The 21,529-nt window shown below is 43.8% G+C and overlaps 1 protein-coding gene across 1 annotated transcript in view; it reads left to right on the top strand.

Annotated features, from left to right (window-relative positions):
* LOC140398334 (parathyroid hormone/parathyroid hormone-related peptide receptor-like) overlaps positions 1–21,529 on the top strand; it is a 365,863-nt gene that overhangs the window by 103,586 nt on the left and 240,748 nt on the right. The window contains exon 4 of the mRNA XM_072486912.1: positions 558–668. Within this exon, the coding sequence (XP_072343013.1) occupies positions 558–668 (111 nt within the window). The remainder of the gene's footprint in view (positions 1–557; positions 669–21,529) is intronic.

The raw sequence follows: 21,529 nt of genomic DNA, 5'->3' as shown, positions 1-21,529 counted from the left end.
TTGTGATGTGATGTTTGTGAGCAGCATTGGCGAATGCTGCAGTGCATCTTGTAGGTGGGGCACACACCTCCCACTCTGCAGTTTGTGTGCTGGAGAGGATAAATGTTTAAATCAGTGGATGGATTGCTGATCAAATAGATTGCTTTTTCTAGAACAGTGTTGAACTTGGGGAGATGTTTCAGGAGGGAGGGTCTAGGTGAGGGAGAGTCTATGAATTGGGGAGATGGTTCACTCTGGAGAGCCTGTGAGTTGGGGTGTTGGAAGTGGAGATGGGAAGCCACAATACAGGAATGTGGGCTGGATAACAATAGCTGCACAGATTCAATCTGAGCTCTTGTGCTTTCAGATTGGAAAACCAGGACGTGATCTCTCAAGAGCCAACGCTAGGATTTTTATTTGTCGCAGGCTCCAGTTACTGTGTACTCCCTCCACATCTAGATGAGCTGTAACTGAGACTACCTCTACCCCTCTGGTTGATATCACTTTGAGCTCAATCATTTACTAATCTATGGCTTGCTGATATGTTTGTATAATGTTTTGTGTTTGTGTTTGTGCAGGTGTCAATTGCAGGTCTGAGTGGGATGGTATTGTGTGCTGGCCGGCAGGAACCCCCAACCAAAGTGTCTCAGTCTTCTGTCCGCAATACGTGTATGATTTTAACCACAGAGGTAACTGCTCACACTGTCTGTAATAACACTCTCTGTCACACTGACTGTAATCACACTGGTTGTAATCACATTCTCTGTCACACTGACTGTAATCACACTGGCTGTAATAACACTCTCTGTCACACTGGTTGTAATCACATTCTCTGTCACACTGACTGTAATCACACTCTCTGGCACCGACTGTAATCACACTCTCTGCCACGCTGACTGTTACCGCACTGTCTGGCACTGACTGTAATTAGACTCTCTGGGAATGACTGTAATCAGACTCTCTGTCACACTCACTGTAGTCAAACTGACGGTAATCACACTCTCTGTAACACTGACTATGATCACACTCTCTGTCACACTGACTGTAATCACACTGGCTGTAATCACACTGATTGTAATCACACTCTCTCACACTGACAATAATCACACGCTGTGTCACACTGACTGGAGTCACACTGGCTGTAATCACACTGATTGTCATCACACTGACTGTAATCACACTCTCCGTCACACTGACTACGATCACACTCTCTGTCACATTTACTGTAATCACACTGACTGGAATCACACTGGCTGTTATCACAATGATTGTAATCACACTGACTGTAATCACACTTGCTGTCACACTGACTATGATCACACTCTCTGTCACACTGATTGTAATCAAACTGATTGTAATCATACTCTGTCACACTGACTGTAATCACACTCTCTGTCACACAGACATAATCACACTCTCTGTCACTGACTGTAATCACACTATCTGTCATTGACTGTAATCACACTCAGTCACACTGATTGTATTCACACTGACTAATCATACTAACTGTAATCACACTCTGTCACTGACTGTAATCACACTGACTGATCACACTCTCTGTCACACTGAATATAATCACACTCTCAGTCAAACTGACTGTAATTACACTATCTGTCTCACTGACTGTAATCACACTCTGCCACTGACTGTAATCACACTCTGTTTCACAGACTGCAGTCACACTCTCTGTCACACTGACTGTAATCACACTGACTGTAATCACACTCTGTTTCACAGACTGCAGTCACACTCTCTGTCACACTGACTGTAATCACACTGACTGTAATCACACTGACTGTAATCACACTCTGTTTCACAGACTGCAGTCACACTCTCTGTCACAGTGACTGTAATAACACTGGCTGTAATCACACTGGCTGTAATCACTCTGATTGTAATCACACTCTCTCACACTGACAATAATTATACTCTGTGTCACACTGACTGGAATCACACTGGCTGTTATCACACTGATTGTAATCACACTGACTGTAATCACACTCTCCGTCACACTGACTATGATCACACTCTCTGTCACACTGACTGTAATCACACTGGCTGTAATCACACTGACTGTAATCACACTCTCTCACACTGACAATAATCACACTCTGTGTCACACTGACTGTAATCACACTGGTTGTAATCACATTCTCTGTCACACTGACTGTAATCACACTGGCTGTAATAACACTCTCTGTCACACTGGTTGTAATCACATTCTCTGTCACACTGACTGTAATCACACTCTCTGGCACCGACTGTAATCACACTCTCTGCCACGCTGACTGTTACCGCACTGTCTGGCACTGACTGTAATTAGACTCTCTCTGGGAATGACTGTAATCAGACTCTCTGTCACACTCACTGTAGTCAAACTGACGGTAATCACACTCTCTGTCACACTGACTGTAATCACACTGGCTGTAATCACACTGATTGTAATCACACTCTCTCACACTGACAATAATCACACGCTGTGTCACACTGACTGGAATCACACTGGCTGTAATCACACTGATTGTCATCACACTGACTGTAATCACACTCTCCGTCACACTGACTACGATCACACTCTCTGTCACATTTACTGTAATCACACTGACTGGAATCACACTGGCTGTTATCACAATGATTGTAATCACACTGACTGTAATCACACTCGCTGTCACACTGACTATGATCACACTCTCTGTCACACTGATTGTAATCAAACTGATTGTAATCATACTCTGTCACACTGACTGTAATCACACTCTCTGTCACACAGACATAATCACACTCTCTGTCACTGACTGTAATCATACTATCTGTCATTGACTGTAATCACACTCAGTCACACTGATTGTATTCACACTGACTAATCACACTAACTGTAATCACACTCTGTCACTGACTGTAATCACACTGACTGATCACACTCTCTGTCACACTGAATATAATCACACTCTCAGTCAAACTGACTGTAATTACACTATCTGTCTCACTGACTGTAATCACACTCTGCCACTGACTGTAATCACACTCTGTTTCACAGACTGCAGTCACACTCTCTGTCACACTGACTGTAATCACACTGACTGTAATCACACTCTGTTTCACAGACTGCAGTCACACTCTCTGTCACACTGACTGTAATCACACTGACTGTAATCACACTCTGTTTCACAGACTGCAGTCACACTCTCTGTCACAGTGACTGTAATAACACTGGCTGTAATCACACTGGCTGTAATCACTCTGATTGTAATCACACTCTCTCACACTGACAATAATTACACTCTGTGTCACACTGACTGGAATCACACTGGCTGTTATCACACTGATTGTAATCACACTGACTGTAATCACACTCTCCGTCACACTGACTATGATCACACTCTCTGTCACACTGACTGTAATCACACTGGCTGTAATCACACTGACTGTAATCACACTCTCTCACACTGACAATAATCACACTCTGTGTCACACTGACTGGAATCACACTGGCTGTAATCACACTCTCTGTCACACTGACTATGATCACACTCTCTGTCACACTGATTGTAGTACGAAGTCTTACAACACCAGGTTAAAGTCCAACAGGTTTGTTTCAATAAACAAACCTGTTGGACTTTAACCTGGTGTTGTAAGACTTTGTACTGTGCTCACCCCAGTCCGACGCCGGCATCTCCACATCACACTGACTGTAACCACACTGGCTGTAATCACACTGATTGTAATCACATTGACTGTAATCACACTCTCCGTCACACAGACATAATCACACTCTCTGTCACTGACTGTATACACACCCTCACACTGATTGTAATCACAGACTAATCATACTAACTGTAATCACACTCTGTCACTGACTGTAATCACACTGATTAATCACACTCTCTGTCTCACTGACTGTAATCACCCTCTGCCACTGATTGTAATCACACTCTGTCACATTGATTGTAATCACACTGACTAATCACACTAACTGTAATCACACTAACTGTAATCACACTCTCTGTCACTGACTAATCACACTCTCTGTCACACTGGCTGTAATAACACTCTCTGTCACACTGACCGTAATCACACTCTCTGGCACCGACTGTAATCACACTATCTGCCACGCTGACTGTTACCACACTCTCTGGCACACTGAGTGTTACCGCACTCTCTGGCACTGACTGTAATCACACTCTTTGTCACACTGACTGTAATCACACTCTCTGGCACCGACTGTAATCACACTATCTGCCACGCTGACTGTTACCATACTCTCTGGCACACTGAGTGTTACCGCACTCTCTGGCACTGACTGTAATTAGACTCTCTCTGGCACTGACTGTAATCAGACTCTCTGTCACACTCACTGCAATCAAACTGACTGTAATCACACTCTCTGTAACACTGACTATAATCACACTCTCTGTCACACTGACTGTAATCACATTGGCTGTAATCACACTGGCTGTAATCACACTGATTGTAATCACACTCATACTGACAATAATCACACTCTGTGTCACACTGACTGGAATCACACTGGCTGTAATCACACTGATTGTAATCATACTGACTGTAATCACACTCTCTGTCACACTAACTGTAATCAAACTGTAATCATACTCTGTCACACTGACTGTAATCACACTCTCTGTCACACAGACATAATCACACTCTCTGTCACTGACTGTAATCACACTCTGTCACATTGATTGTAATCACACTGACTAATCATACTAACTGTAATCACATTCTGTCACTGACTGTAACAACACTGATTAATCACATTCTCTGTCACACTGACTGTAATCACACTCTCTGTCACACTGACTGTAATCACCCTCTGCCACTGATTGTAATCACACTCTGTCACATTGATTGTCATCACACTGACTAATCACACTAACTAATCACACTAACTGTAATCACACTCTCTGTCACTGACTAATCACACTGACTAATCACACTCTCTGTCACACTGACTGTAATCACACTCTCTGTCACACTGACTGTATTCACACTATCTGTCTCACTGACTATGATCACACTATCTGACACTGACTGTAATCACACACTGTCACTGACTGTAATCACACTCTGTCACACTGATTGTACTCACACTGACTAATCACACTAACTGTAATCACACTGGTTGTAATCACACTCTGTCACTGACTGTAATCACACTGACTGATCACACTCTCTGTCACACTGAATATAATCACACTCTCTGTCACACTGACTGTAATTACACTATCTGTCTCACTGACTGTAATCACACTCTGCCACTGACTGTAATCACACTCTGTTTCACAGACTGCAGTCACACTCTCTGTCACTGACTGTAATCACATTCTCATCACACTGACTTCAATCACACTCTCTGTCATACTGACTTTAATCACACTCTTTGTCACACTGACTGTAATCACACTCTGCCTCACAGACTATAATCACACTCGCTGTCACACTGACTGTAATCACACTGACTGTAATCACACTCTATGTCACACTGACTGTAATCACACTCTCTGTCACACTGACTGTAATTACACTCTCTGTCACACTGACTGTAATCACACTGGCTGTAATCACACTCTCTGTCACACTGACTGTAATCACACTCTCTGTCACGCTGACTGTAATCACACTGGCTGTAATCACACTCTCTGTCACACTGATTTTAATCACACTCTCTGTCACACAGACGGTAATCACACTCCTTCACACTGAAAGATTGGGGGGGGGGGGTGAACAATTGAAGAAGTGGGTAGCTTTATGAGGTTTGTGGGGCTGGAGAAGATTAGAGAAATAGGGAGTGGTGAGATCCAGAAAGGATTTATGCATGTATCGAAAATTGAAATTGATGCATTGAGCACCGAGTTCCAAAGTTAGGCTGCAGCTGCAGGAGTGATGGATGATTGGGACTTGGTTCCGGGTAAGATATGGAAACAGTGTATTGTGGATGAGCTGAGGAGGGGGATGGGTCATTGGACATTTTGATGGACATTCTAAAGGGAAATGTAGGAAGGGACAGTGATCTTTGATGTTCTGCCAGGGTCTGTGGCTGCAGGGCTCGGTTTAGATGACAAGACTATAATGAATTGACTCCAAAGCCATAATTATCTGTTGTTCGGGTAGACACATGGCCAACCCAGAACTACATAAAATCACGCGAGAAGACGTCGGTGTCAGGTGCATGTACCTTTAAGAAATGGGTGTTTATCAAATAGCTGCAGTGATGTCAGTATGTGGATGGAGCTGGGCTGTCTGTTTGTCTTTTTATGTTTGTATTGAGCTGAAAAGCTGCTTTGTGGCTCTGTTTTTGGTTTCGTTTTCAGTTGGAGAGCTGTATTCAAACAAGAAGCTGTATATCTCTCTCTCTAAAGAATGTCCCCAGATCACTTGAGGATTTCAAAGTAATAATAATAATAATGTTATGGGCCAGGGTTTAGAGAATCCCAAAGTATATCATGGAGATCACCTGACCCACAACTTTTACTAGATTGTGGTATGGGGAGCACATGGCCCACTCTACAGATGTGGTGCATCAGAAATTTAAAAGTGTTTTTTTAAAGCAAAACAATGTTTATTCTGTGAACTCAGTTAACCGTTTTAAAACATACAGTGAACATCTTAACAACCATCAATTCAAATACAACCCCCAAAGAATACAACATTCGAAGTAATACTTAAACTTCCCTTTTAACATCCATAAGACAACAGAGCCCTTTGTACAGAAAGACATCAGGTTTAACTTCACTACTGAGAACAGTTACCACGTTGAAATCATCAAATGATCTTGAGATAGTCTTTAGATGGCAGAGAGATCGAAATTACAACTTCTTTAGCTGGCTTCAGCTCCAACACTAAAACAAAACCCAAAACAGGCACACCCAAGCTTTTCCTCAAAGCGATACTAAAAAGCAGAGCCAGAGCTCAGCTCCACCCATACTCTGACATCACTGCAGCCACTTGAGCAGACAAACATTTCTTAAAGTGACATTTTCATGACACCTCCCCCCAAGAAAAAAAAAATCAACATCAACTTCAAGATGGTTTCATTTTTCACCTCTTCACCATCCTTTAAGAAATGCAGACAGTAAATATACTTTGTCGTTTCAAAAAAAAACAACACACACAAACAGCTATAATAACACAGTCTATTTTAGTTCTTCTTCCTCCAACTGGAGTCCATCTCGATTGACAATCTCTTTGAACAAGAAGGTTTCTGCGCGATCCATCCATTTCTCTACGCCTCGGCATTTCTCTTTAAAGTCAGATACTTTAGTTCAATCTGATCACAGAGTCCCTTGTAATTCTCCAACACAGGAGCATTGGTTATCACAGCTTTCAGGCAGTCAAATGCCTGTTGAAAGTCTGCTGTCCACTGAAATTTTTGACGTTTCTTCAGCAAGTACATCAGTGGAGCAACCACACTACAAACATTTTGCACAAATGTTCGATCAAATCTACTCATGCCAAGAAATCTCATTCTTTCCCTTAGTCTTGAGGGTATTGAAAACTCCTCAATAACTGTTGGTTTCACATCCCGTGTGACCATTCGACCCTGTCTGATTGTATGGCCAAGGAAAGTGACTTGGGCGTTTCCAAATTCACTTATTAATAATAATAATAATAATAATCACTTATTGTCACAAGTAGGCTTCAATGAAGTTACTGTGAAAAATCCTGAGTCACCACATTCCGGCGCCTGTTCGGGGAGGCTGGAACAGGAATTCAACCTACGCTGCTGGTCTTGTTTTGCATTACAAGCTGAAATGTGGCTGGGGTGTTTTTCATGGCAAATGGCATAACATCGAATTGGTATATACCATCTGGTGTCACAAAAGCTGAAACCTCCTTCGTCCTGTCAGATAAAGGTACCTGCCAGTAACCTTTGAGTAAATCCAATTTGGAAATGAAAACTGATTGTCCCATCTTCTCAATGCAATCCTCCAAGCGTGGGATAGGATAAGAGTCCATTTTTGTAACTGCATTAACCTTTCTATAGTCCACACACAACCATTGGATACAGTCCGGTTTTGGTACCATCACTATAGGTGAGCTCCATTGGCTGCAATCCACTTCAATTATGCCATTTTTAAGCATACTTTCAATCAGTTTGTTAAGCTGTGCCAATTTTAAAGGGTTAAGTTTGTATGAATGTTGTTTGATTGAAACAGCATTTCCTACATCTACATCATGTATAGCCATTTTAGTGCTTCCCAACTTCTCTCCACCCATGTGATATCAATAACTCCTTCAGGTCAGTCCCTTTTTCCTCTGGAAGGTAACTCAACAATTTATCCCAATTTTTAAGAACATCCTCGTTTTCCAATTTAATTTGAGGTATGTCAAATTCACAGTCATCTGGATTTGGTTCATCACTTTGAGTTAGAATCATTAAAACCTCCTTTTTCTCTCCTTCCCTTTCAAAATACCTTTTAAGCATATTGACATGACACACTCGGTGAGTCTTCCCTCTATCTGGTGTTTTTACCACATATTTCATCTCACTTAATTTCCTTTCAATCTGGTAAGGTCCACAAAACCTAGCTTTTTTAAAGGCTCACCTACCACTGGTAACAAGACTAAAACTTTATCTCCGCTGGCAAAACTACGAACTTTAGATTTCTTGTCCGGTATCCATTTCATCACATGTTGTGCAAATTTTAAATTTGGTCTAGCCAATTCCCCTGCTCTATTTAATCATTCCCTAAAATTTGACACATAATCCAATAATGTAAGTTCTGATTTCTCACTCACCAATTTTTCCTCAATCAATTTAAGTGGTCCTTTTACCATATGACCAAAAATTAGTTCAAAACGACTGAATTTAGTTGACTCATTAGGTGCATCCTTAATTGCAAACAGTACGAATAAAATTCCTTTATCCCAATCATCTGGATAACTTTGACAATAATCCCTCAACATTGTCTTTAATGACTTCCGGGTGCGGCGATGACCAGCTGAGTCGCACGTTTCGGCAGCTCCCGGTGGAACGGACTTTTGGGCTCTTGATAGGAGCCCCAACGGCAATTTTAACGGCTGAAAACACCGTGCGGTAAACCAGAAGGGTGTTCCCCCTGGACACGGATGGAAAAAGGAGAGGAAAGTGGCCGGATTGCAGCGGATCCTTTGGAACAACGGCAAGGAAGGCAAGCAGAAACCAAGATGGCGTCGGAAGGTGGCAGTTTCATATGGGGCCCTGAACAACAAGAGTTTTTGAAACGCTGCGTGGAGGAGATAAAAAAGGAAATGAAGAAAGAGTTGTTGGCCCCGATATTAAAGGCGATTGAAGGGCTGAAAGAGGAACAAAAGACCCAGGAGCAGGAGCTTCGGGTCGTGAAGGCGAAAGCAGCAGAGAATGAAAACGATATACAGGGCCTGGTGGTGAAGTCGGAGATGCAGGAGGCACACCAGAAACGATCTGTGGAGAGGTTGGAGGCACTGGAAAACAACGCAAGGAGGAACAACTTGAGGATTCTTGGCCTTCCTGAAGGTGTGGAGGGGGCGGACGTCGGGGCATATGTGAGCACGATGCTGCACTCGTTAATGGGAGTGGAGGCCCCGACGGGTCCGTTGGAGGTGGAGGGAGCATACCGAGTTATGGTGCGAGGATCGAGAGCAGGAGAAGCTCCCAGAGCCATAGTGGTGAGATTTCTCCGTTTTAAGGATAGAGAAATGGTCCTTAGATGGGCGAAGAAAACTCGGTGTAGTAAATGGGAGAACGCGGTGATCCGCGTCTATCAAGATTGGAGTGCGGAGGTGGCGAGAAGGAGGGCGAGCTTTAATCGGGCCAAAGCGGTACTTCACAAAAAAATGATAAAATTTGGAATGCTGCAACCGGCAAGACTGTGGGTCACATATCAAGGGAGGCACCACTACTTTGAGACGGCGGATGAAGCGTGGACTTTTATTGTAGAAGAAAAATTGGAATGATTGGACTACGAAAATGAACGTTTGGACAAAGTGGTGGGACGAGTGGGGGGGGGGGGCGAAGAGGGATTGTATGATTAATCCTGCGGTATGGTACCTTTTCTTTCTCCCACAGGTGGTGATGGGGGGAGGTGGGGAGGGAGAGGAGATGGGGCGTTGGCCATGGGAGGCGGGGCCGAGGGAGAGGCGCGGGCTTGGTTCCCGCGCTATGATAATTATGGCGGGAATAGAGAAGCAGGAAGGAGGGGGCGCCGCACGGGGCGAGCCGTGATCACGGGGGGAAGCCGAGGTCAGCCAGAGTTTGCTGACTTCTGGGAGCAACATGGGGGGAGTAATTACGCTAGCGGGGGGTCTAGCGGGGGGGGGGGGGGGGGGGGGAATTACTGGGTTGCTGCTGCTGGGGAAAGGGGGGAGTGGGTACGGGAAAGGATGGGCGGGGGGGCACCGTCTGGGAGAAATACAGCTGCGTGGGAACTGGGCGAGAAGCTGGAAAAAGATGATGGCTAACCGGCAAGGGGGGGGGGGTGGGAAGCCCCCCAACTCGGCTGATCACGTGGAACGTGAGGGGGCTTAACGGGCCGATAAAGAGGGCACGAGTACTCGCACACCTTAAGAAACTTAAAGCAGATGTGGTCATGTTACAGGAAACGCACCTGAAACTGATAGATCAGGTTAGGTTGCGCAAAGGATGGGTAGGGCAGGTGTTCCATTCGGGGCTGGATGCGAAAAACAGGGGGGTGGCTATATTAGTGGGGAAGCGGGTAATGTTCGAGGCAAAGACTATAGTGGCGGATAACGGGGGCAGATACGTGATGGTGAGTGGCAAATTACAGGGAGAGATGGTGGTGTTGGTAAACGTGTATGCCCCAAATTGGGACGATGCCAATTTTATGAGGCGAATGCTAGGACGCATCCCAGACCTAGAGACCGGAAAGCTGATAATGGGGGGAGACTTCAACACGGTGTTGGAACCAAGGCTGGATAGGTCGAAGTCCAGGACTGGTAGGAGGCCGGCAGCAGCCAAGGTGCTTAAGGATTTTATGGAGCAGATGGGAGGGGTGGACCCGTGGAGATTCAGTAGACCTAGGAGTAAGGAGTTCTCGTTTTTCTCCTATGTCCATAAAGTCTATTCACGCATAGACTTTTTTGTGTTGGGTAGGGCATTGATCCCGAGGGTGAGGGGAACGGAATATACGGCTATAGCCATTTCGGATCATGCCCCACACTGGGTAGACTTGGAGATAGGGGAGGAAACAAGAGGGCGTCCATCCTGGAGAATGGACATGGGACTAATGGCGGATGAGGGGGTGTGCTTAAGGGTGAGGGGATGCATTGAAAAGTACTTGGAACTCAATGACAATGGGGAGGTTCAGGTGGGAGTGGTCTGGGAGGCGTTGAAGGCGGTGGTTAGGGGGGAGCTGATATCAATAAGGACACAGAAAGGGAAGCAGGAGAGTAAGGAACGGGAGCGGTTGCTGCAAGAACTTTTGAGGGTGGACAGACAGTATGCGGAAGCACCGGAGGAGGGACTGTATAGGGAAAGGCAAAGGCTGCATGTGGAATTTGACTTGCTGACTACAGGCACTGCAGAGGCACAATGGAGGAAGGCGCAGGGTGTACAGTATGAATATGGAGAGAAGGCGAGCAGATTGCTGGCACACCAATTGAGGAAAAGGGGAGCAGCGAGGGAAATAGGGGGGGTGAGAGACGAAGATGGAGAGACGGAGCGGGGAGCGGAGAGAGTGAATGAAGTGTTCAAGACTTTTTATAAAAAATTGTATGAAGCTCAACCCCCGGATGGGAGGGAGAGAATGATGGAGTTTTTGGATCGGCTGGAAATTCCCAAGGTGGAAGAGCAGGAAAGGATGGGATTGGGAGCACAGATCACGGTAGAAGAAGTGGTGAAAGGAATTAGGAACATGCAGACGGGAAAGGCCCCGGGACCGGACGGATTCCCAGTTGAATTTTACAGAAAATATTCGGACTTGCTCGCCCCGCTACTGACGAGGACCTTTAACGAGGCAAAGGAAAGGGGACAACTGCCCCCGACTATGTCAGAAGCAACGATATCGCTTCTTTTAAAGAAGGAAAAGGATCCGCTACAATGCGGGTCCTACAGACCAATCTCCCTCCTCAATGTAGATGCCAAGGTCCTGGCCAAGGTAATGGCAATGAGAATAGAGGAATGTGTCCCGGGGGTGGTTCATGAGGACCAAACTGGGTTTGTGAAGGGGAGACAGCTGAACACGAACATACGGAGGTTGTTAGGGGTAATGATAATGGCCCCACCAGAGGGTGAAACGGAGATAGTAGTGGCAATGGATGCCGAGAAAGCATTTGATAGAGTGGAGTGGGATTATCTGTGGGAGGTGTTGAGGAGATTTGGGTTCGGAGAGGGGTATGTTAGATGGGTGCAGCTGTTGTATAGGGCCCCAGTGGCGAGTGTGGTCACGAATGGACGGGGATCGGCATATTTTCGGCTCCATAGAGGGACAAGGCAGGGATGTCCTCTGTCCCCATTACTGTTTGCACTGGCGATTGAGCCCCTGGCGATAGCGCTGAGAGGTTCCAAGAGATGGAGGGGAATACTTAGGGGAGGAGAAGAACACCGGGTATCTTTATATGCGGATGATCTGCTACTATATGTGGCGGATCCAGCGGAGGGGATGCCAGAAATAATGCGGATACTTGGGGAGTTTGGGGATTTTTCAGGGTATAAATTGAACATGGGGAAGAGTGAGCTGTTTGTGGTGCATCCAGGGGAGCAGAGTAGAGAAATAGAAGACCTACCGTTGAGGAAGGTAACAAGAGACTTTCGTTACCTAGGGATCCAGATAGCTAAGAATTGGGGCACATTGCACAGGCTAAATTTGACGCGATTGGTGGAACAGATGGAGGAAGATTTCAAGAGATGGGATATGGTAGCACTGTCAATGGCAGGGAGGGTGCAGGCGGTTAAGATGGTGGTCCTCCCGAGATTCCTCTTTGTGTTTCAGTGTCTCCCGGTGGTGATCACGAAGGCTTTTTTTAAAAGGATAGAAAAGAGTATCATGGGTTTTGTTTGGGCCGGGAAGACTCCGAGAGTGAGGAAGGGATTCTTACAGCGTAGTAGGGATAGGGGGAGGCTGGCAGTACCGAGCCTAAGTGAGTATTATTGGGCCGCTAATATTTCAATGGTGAGTAAGTGGATGGGAGAGGAGGAAGGAGCGGCGTGGAAGAGATTAGAGAGGGCGTCCTGTAGGGGGACCAGCCTGCAGGCTATGGTGACAGCCCCATTGCCGTTCTCACCAAGGAACTATACCACGAGTCCGGTGGTGGTAGCTACACTGAAGATTTGGGGACAGTGGAGACGACATAGGGGAAAGACAGGAGCACTGGGGGGGTCCCCGATAAGAAACAACCATAGGTTTGCCCCGGGGGGAATGGATGGGGGATATGGAATGTGGCAAAGAGCAGGTATAACGCAATTGAAAGATCTATTTGTGGATGGGAAGTTTGCGAGTCTGGGAGCGCTGACCGAGAAATATGGGTTGCCCCAAGGGAATGCATTCAGGTACATGCAATTGAGGGCTTTTGCGAGGCAACAGGTGAGGGAATTCCCGCAGCTCCCGACACAAGAGGTGCAGGACAGAGTCATCTCAAAGAAATGGGTGGGGGACGGTAAGGTGTCGGATATATATAGGGAAATGAGAGACGAAGGGGAGACTATGATGGACGAACTAAAAGGGAAATGGGAAGAAGAGCTAGGGGAGGAGATTGAGGAGGGGATGTGGGCAGATGCCCTAAACAGGGTAAACTCGTCGTCCTCGTGCGCCAGGCTAAGCCTGATTCAGTTTAAGGTATTACACAGGGCACATATGACTGGAACACGGCTCAGTAAATTTTTTGGGGTGGAGGATAGGTGTGCGAGGTGCTCGAGAAGCCCAGCGAATCATACCCATATGTTTTGGTCATGCCCGGCACTACAGGGGTTTTGGATGGGGGTGACAAAGGTGCTTTCGAAAGTAGTAGGAGTCCGGGTCGAACCAAGCTGGGGGTTGGCTATATTTGGGGTTGCACAAGAGCCGGGAGTGCAGGAGGCGAAAGAGGCCGATGTTTTGGCCTTTGCGTCCCTAGTAGCCCGGCGCAGAATATTACTAATGTGGAAAGAAGCCAAGCCCCCGGGGGTGGAGACCTGGATAAATGATATGGCGGGGTTCATAAAGTTAGAGCGGATTAAGTTCGTCCTAAGGGGGTCGGCTCAAGGGTTTACTAGGCGGTGGCAACCGTTCGTCGAATATCTTGCGGAAAGATAGATGGGGGAGAACAAAGAAGGCAGCAGCAGCGGCCCAGGACTTGGGGGGGGGGGGAGGGATGGGGGGGATGGGGGGGGGGGTGGCCTGAGACAAGGCAGTTGCCAATTAGGGCTAGTTTTTATTTTTTGTTATTTAATATTTATTTATTTGTTGTTGTTTTTGTTTAAATTAAAAAAGGTCATTATTATCTGTATTGTTACAATGTTGTGTAAAGGATGCACAATGTACTGTGTTGGTTGACCAAAAATTTTCAATAAAATATTATTTAAAAAAACAAAAACATTGTCTTTAATGTCTGATGCCATCTTTCTAACGCTTTCTGCGATTCTGGATGGTACGTAGTTGATTTAAATTGTTTTATTCCTAAGCTATCTATAACTTCTTTGAATAACCTTGAGGTAAAATTTGATCCTTGATCCGATTGTATTTCTGTGGGTAGTCCATATCTAGTACCAAACTTAAATAACTCCTCCACAATCTTTTTAGGTAATATTACGTACTGGAATAGCCTCTGGAAACCTAGTAGACACATCCATTATAGTCAAAAGATATTGATTCCGACTTTTCATTTTAGAAAGCGGTCCTACGCAATCAATTAGGACCTTTGTAAATGGTTCCTCAAATGCTGGAATGGGTATTAAGACCGCTGGTTTCATCACTGCTTGAGGTTTCCCTATCACTTGTGTTATGGGCGAGGCGTTTTCAGAACTCCAAAATGCACCATGGAGTTTAACCAACCTCTCCCTTTAATGGATTTGTTGCTTTTCCTGGCACACGGCTTTTCCCCTTGGTGTGGTATTACAATTTGGACACGTGGGTTTTTAAACACAAAACACTGTTTATTCCATGAACTCAACTTAACATCTTAAATAAACATTGGACCTCTTAACACCCCTTACTTCAAAGATAACTCAGAAATTATTGCAACAGTAAATAACTCCTTAAAATGTTCCTTCAAACTTCCAAGAGACTTAACACCTTTAAACAGTATCACATCAGGTTAAAGGATATATATATTTTCTGTAGAATGGCAGAGATATATTAGCTTGGGTGACTTCAGCTCCAGCACCTTGCTTTCTTCTTGCAAACCCTCTGGAAACACACAGACACACCCCAAGCTGCTTTCTCAAACCTGGCTTTCTCCCTTCAAGCACTCACAGCAAACCAGAACTTCTCAAGCTGCTGTTTCAAACTGGCTTTCTACTTTTAAACTGCTCACAGCAAAACAGCCAGGCACTTTTAAACTACTCTCAGCAAAACCAGCCAGGCACTTTTTTAAATTGAAAAACCAAACTGCAAAATGGCTGAACTGAGCTGAGATCCACCCACTCTATGACATCATTGTTTTCTTAAAGGTACATTGCTTAAACATCCATGTCTTAAAGGCACTCACGCATGACACCTCCCCCCAAGAAAAAAAAAGCCATCAACTTCAAGATGGTATCATTTTTCACTTTTGCACCATCCACTAAGAAATGTACACAGTAAATATACATGTTCATTTAATGAAAACAACACACGCAAACATGCATAATAATATAGTCCATTTTTCTTTGTTCTTCTTCCACCAGTCTCTTTGAACAAAGTCTCTGCACGATCCATCCATTCCTCTACTCCTTGGCATTTCTCTTTAGAATCAGATAATTTAGTTCAATCTGGCCACAGAGTCCTTTGCAATTCTCCAATACAGGAGCATTGCTGATCACAGCTTTCAGGCAGTCAAATGCCTGTTGAAAGTCCGCTGTCCATTGAAATTTTTTACGTTTCTTCAGCAATTCCATCAGTGGAGTAATCACGCCACAAAACATTTGCACAGCTGTTCAATCAAATTCATTCATGTTAAGAGATCGCATTGCCTCCCTTCGTCTTGAGGATAACGGAAACACCACAAGGAAAGTGATTTGGGCTTCTCCAAACTCACTTTCGGCTCGGTTCATCATTAAACCCGCTACCTGAAGTCGATCGAAGAACTCCATAAGATGTTTTAAATGTTCTTTCCATGTCTGGAAGTTGAAAATAAGAGCAGATTGTCCCACTTTCTCCATGCAATCCTTCAATGGTGGGACAGGATAAGAGTCTGTTCTTGGAACTGCATTCACCTTTCTATAGTCCACACACAACCGTTGGGTACCGTCTGGTTTAGGTACCATCACTATGGGTGAGCTCCATTGGCTGCAACCCACTTCAATTGTGCCATTCTTCAACATACTTTCAATCTCTCTGCTAACCTGTACCAATTTTAAAGGATTAAGTCTATATGGATGTTGTTTGATAGGAACAGCATTTCCCACATCTACATCATGTACAGCCATTTTAGTACTTCCCAATTTATCTCTACAAACTTGCCCATGTGATATCAATAACTCTTTCAGGTCAGTTTGTTTTTCCTCTGGAAGGTAACTTAACAATTCATCCCAATTTTTAAGAACATCCTCATTTTCCAATTTAGTTTGAGGTGTGTCAAATTCACAGTCATCTGGATTTGGTTCGTCACTTTGAGAATCATTAAAACCTCCTTTTTCTCTCCTGTTTCAAAGTAACTTTTAAGCATTTTCACATGACAGACTCGGTGAGTCTTCCTTCGATCTGGTGTTTTTACCACATAATTCACCTCACTTAATTTCCTTTCAATCTGATAAGGTCCACAAAACCTAGCTTTTAAAGGCTCCCCTACCACTGGTAACAACACTAAAACTTTATCCCCACTGACAAAACTACAAACTTTGGATTTCTTGTCCGCTACCCGTTTCATCACATTTTGTGCAACTTTCAAATGTTGTCAAGCCAATTCACCTGCTCTATTTAATCGTTCCCTAAAATTTGACACGTAATCCAATAGTGTAATTTCCAATTTCTCACCCACCAATTTTTCCTTAATCAATTTAAGTGGTCCTCTTACCTCATGACCAAAAATTAGTTCAAAAGGACTAAATTTGGTAGACTCATTAGGTGCATCCCTAATTGCAAGCAATATGAATGGGATTCCTTTATCCCAATCCTCTTGATAATCTTGACAATACGTCCTCAACATTGTCTTTCATGTCTGATGCCACCTTTCTAACGCTCTCTGCGATTCTGGATGGTACGCAGTTGATTGAAATTGTTTTATTCCTAAGCTATCCATAACTTCTTTGAATAACTTTGAAGTAAAATTTGATCCTTGATCCGATTGAATTTCTTTGGGTAGTCCATATCTAGTAAAGAATTCAAGTAACTCCTCCCCAACCCTTTTAGCTGTAATATTATGTACTGGAATGGCCTCGGGAAACCTAGTAGATACATCCATTACAGTCAAAAGATGTTGATTCCCACTTTTTGTTTTAGGAGGCGGTCCTACACAATCGATTAGGACCCTTGTAAAAGGTTCCTCAAATGCTGGAATGGGTATTAAGGGTGCTGGTTTTATCACTGCTTGAGGTTTCCCTATCACTTGACATGTGTGACATGATTGACAAAATTTAACTACATCTTTATGTAGTCCAGGCCAATAAAAATGTTTCTGGATTTTAGCTTGAGTTTTCCTTATTCCCAAATGACCTCCCACTGGTGTCTCATGTGCAACTCCCAACACCTCCTTTCTATACCCTATCGGCAATACTACTTGATGAACTTCTGCTCACTTTTCATCCGCCTGCATATGTACAGGTCTCCATTTTCTCCTCAAGACATCATTTTTACGGTAATAACACTCTGGTATACTCTCAGATTCCTCCTCCGTATATGCTTTCGGATATATCCGTTTTATTTCTACATCTTTCAGTTGTAAATCCGCCAATTTTCCTGAACTAAAAATATCCACCTCATCCTCCACCTGTTTTTTTTTTTTTTTCAATCATCTGATCCAAAATCGTTTCTGATAATTGCACTTCAACTTCACCTTCACTCTTTGATTTCTCCTCTTGTCTTAACCTGTGACTTTGCGACCTTGTTACGACACAATCCGGAAAAATCCCTCGATTCTCATCCTTCAACACTTCAGTTGACTGATTTTCCACTGGCTTATGAACCACAGTAGGCATCACTCCCACCTGCGATCCAGCTATATCATTACCCAAGATAAACTGTATTTCTGGACAAGATAGTTTCTCTATTACTCCGACTACCACTTCACCAGTCTTCACTGGACTTTCCAACCTTACCTTATATATATTACCACCTTTTCTGGCATTATTCCTCCCACATTACATAACTTCTCATCTCTTACCATTAAAGGTTGACTAGCTCCCCTAGCTCTTAAAATTGTGACGTCTTTACCTGCTTCTCCTGATACACATGAGTAAACTTTACCCACACAAGTAAATTCTTTAAAGAGATCTGGCACTTCTTATCAATCACCTCTTGATCAGGCTGTACAATCTTTTGCACCTCCTTCGCTTCACTTGGGCTTTCCTTTACCACTTTAACAAACCCCACTGTCTTATCCTGTTTTACCATATCAGCCTTGCCAGGGCTTTTCTTCCACCACCAACACTGTGATTTTACATGGCCTAGTTTATTACAGTGAAATTATTTGAAACTTTTCATGTCTCTTCCACCCTCTTGGATTTATTTTTTAATCTGAGGTACACTCTCCTTATTATCTCCCATCAGACCACCTTTACCTTTACCACTTGAATATTTCTCATGTCCCAGTTTCTATCCCTCACCGGCTGAAACTGATGTCAGAAACCAAGCTTTGATTTATGAACTAATTCATAATGATTTGCCATTTCTGCTGCTAATCTCGCAGTTTTAACCCTCTGCTCTTCCACATGAGTTCTCACTACATCAGGAATTGAATTTTTAAACTCCTCCAAAAGTATAATACCTCTGAGAGCTTCATACATTTGGTCTATTTTCAAAGCCCTCATCCACCTATCAAAATTACTCTGTTTAATCCTTTCAAACTCCATGTATGTTTGACCAAATTCTTTCCTTAAATTTCTAAACCTTTGTCTCTCGGCTTCAGGCACTCGTTCATATGCACCTAAGATGGATTTTTTCACCTCCTCATACATCCCAGATACCTCCTCCGATAGTGATGCAAACACTTCACTGGCCCTACCTTCCAGTTTTGTTTGAATCAGTAATACCCACATGTCCTGCGGCCATTTCATTTGTTTAGCTACCTTCTCAAATGAAATGAAAAAGGCTTCTACCTCCTTCTCATCAAACCTTGACACTGCATGAACATATTTAAATAGATCCCCACCAAGCCTTCGACTATGATGCTCTTTCTCACTATCCTCATCACTATCCTCCAACTGTACGTTTCCCTTTACGTCCGCCAATTTTAACTGACCGTCATGTTTCATGGCCATTTTCTGAAGTTCAAACTCTCTCTCTTTATCTTTTTCCCTGATCTGTATCACCCTTTCTCTTTCTTTTTGTTCTGCTGAGTCTATTCTTTCTGTTTTCCTTCCTTCTCTCTCTTTTTCTTTTTGCTCTCTATCTCTTTCTTTTTCCTCTCTCTCTCTTTCGTATTCAAGCTGCTTTAATTCTTTCTCATGTTTCATTTGTGTAATTTGTAACTGAATTTTTGCCATTTCCAATGAGTCAAACTGTATCTCAGGCAACGTTAAATGCCTAGCCACCGCCATAATTACCTCATCTTTTCGCATTTTGTCAGGCAATGTTGACTGCAATGTTTCTACCAACTCTAAAAGCCTGTTATTAGTCTCTGTCCGTAAGGTACTGCGTGTGACAGTCTCTACCCCCAAAGATTTAGAGCCTCTGAAAGAGCCATTGTCCACAACACACTCCCTACTTATACTGAAATACCACACCTGAAAAGCAACCACAATATGCTCACCCCTCACTGTCTTTAAGTTCACTAAGCCAATCCAATTGATAGACTTTTATCCCCCTCGAGCCCCCAATTTGTTATGCGCAGGGTTAAGAGAACCCCAAAGTGTATCATGGAGATCACCTGACCCATTATTTTTAATAGACTGTGGTATGGGGAGCACATGGTCCACTCTACAGGTGTGGTGCATCAGAAATTTAAAAGTATTTTTTAAAGCAAAACAATGTTTATTCTATGAACTCAGTTAACCTTTTTAAAACATACAGTTAACATCTTAGCAACCATCAATTCAAATACAACCCCTAGAGAATACAACATTCGAAGTAATACTTAAACTTTCCTTTTAACATCCATAAGACTCTTTGTACAGAAAGACATCAGGTTTAACTTCACTATTGAGAACAGTTACCACATTGAAATCACCAAATTATCTAGAGATAGTCTTTAGATGGCAGAGAGATTGAAATTACACCTTTAGGTGGCTTCAGCTCCAACACTGAAACAAAACCAAAGAAAACAGACACACCCAAGCTGTTCCTCAAAGCGAAACTAAAAAGCAGAGCCAGAGCTCAGCTCCACCCACATCACAGCAGCCACTTGAGCTGACAAACATTTCTTAAAGTGACGTTCCCATGACAATAATAATAATAATAGCTTATTGTCACAAAGGCTTCAATGAAGTTACTGTGAAAATGTCCTAGTCGCCACATTCCGGCGCCTGTTCAGGGAGGCTGGTACAGGAATTGAACCCGCGCTGCTGGTCGGCTTCTGCATTACAAGCCAGCTGTTCAGCCCACTGTGATAAACCAATACCTGTTTCTGTAGAGAATTTAAACCTGCTGTCTTTGTTTAAAAAGGGTTTAACTTATGGATGTTGCTAGGAAAGGTATTAAGGGTTACCTATAGCGTAATGTATCTGTGGGGTTACGTGTGTTGGTGGTTGATAAGATGTTTGCTGTGTGTTCATAAAATGTTAACTGGGTTCTTAGAATAAACATTGTTTTGTTTTAAAAATACTTAAGGTCTCTGTTGCATAACACCTGGAACGTGGACCCTTGCGCTCCCATAATAATAATAATAATCGCGTATTGTCATAATTAAGCTTCAATTAAGTTACTGTGAAAAGCCCCTAGTCGCCACATTCCGGCGCCTGTTCGGGGAGGCCGGTACGGGAATTGAACCCGCGTTGCTGGTCTTCTTCTGCATTACAAGCCAGCTGTTCAGCCCACTGTTCTAAACCAAAATCGATAAACAGTTGTAGGTCAGGTGAACTCCATGATATACTGTGGAGTTTTCTAAACCCTGGCCCATAACAGTCGGGCACATGTCCCAACATCAGCACGCCCTTGTGCAATATTGCAATTGGCGGGTGCAGGCGTGAGTTGGAGTCACGCACGTCCACAATCAAGAAGCCAATTTTATTTAATTGAACAGCAGCTGACCTTGAATTTACATTGTCCATCTTCCTTTACGGTTGGCGGGTGGGTGGATTGGCCAGGCAGCCTTTATGTTTTGGCTGCAACCTCGACCCAGGTTGGGT

The sequence above is a fragment of the Scyliorhinus torazame genome, chromosome 21, assembly GCF_047496885.1.
Source record: "Scyliorhinus torazame isolate Kashiwa2021f chromosome 21, sScyTor2.1, whole genome shotgun sequence".
Classification (NCBI taxonomy): Eukaryota; Metazoa; Chordata; class Chondrichthyes; order Carcharhiniformes; family Scyliorhinidae; genus Scyliorhinus; species Scyliorhinus torazame.
Note: the sequence above shows the minus strand (reverse complement) of the source record. Positions and strands in the feature narration are given on the sequence as shown.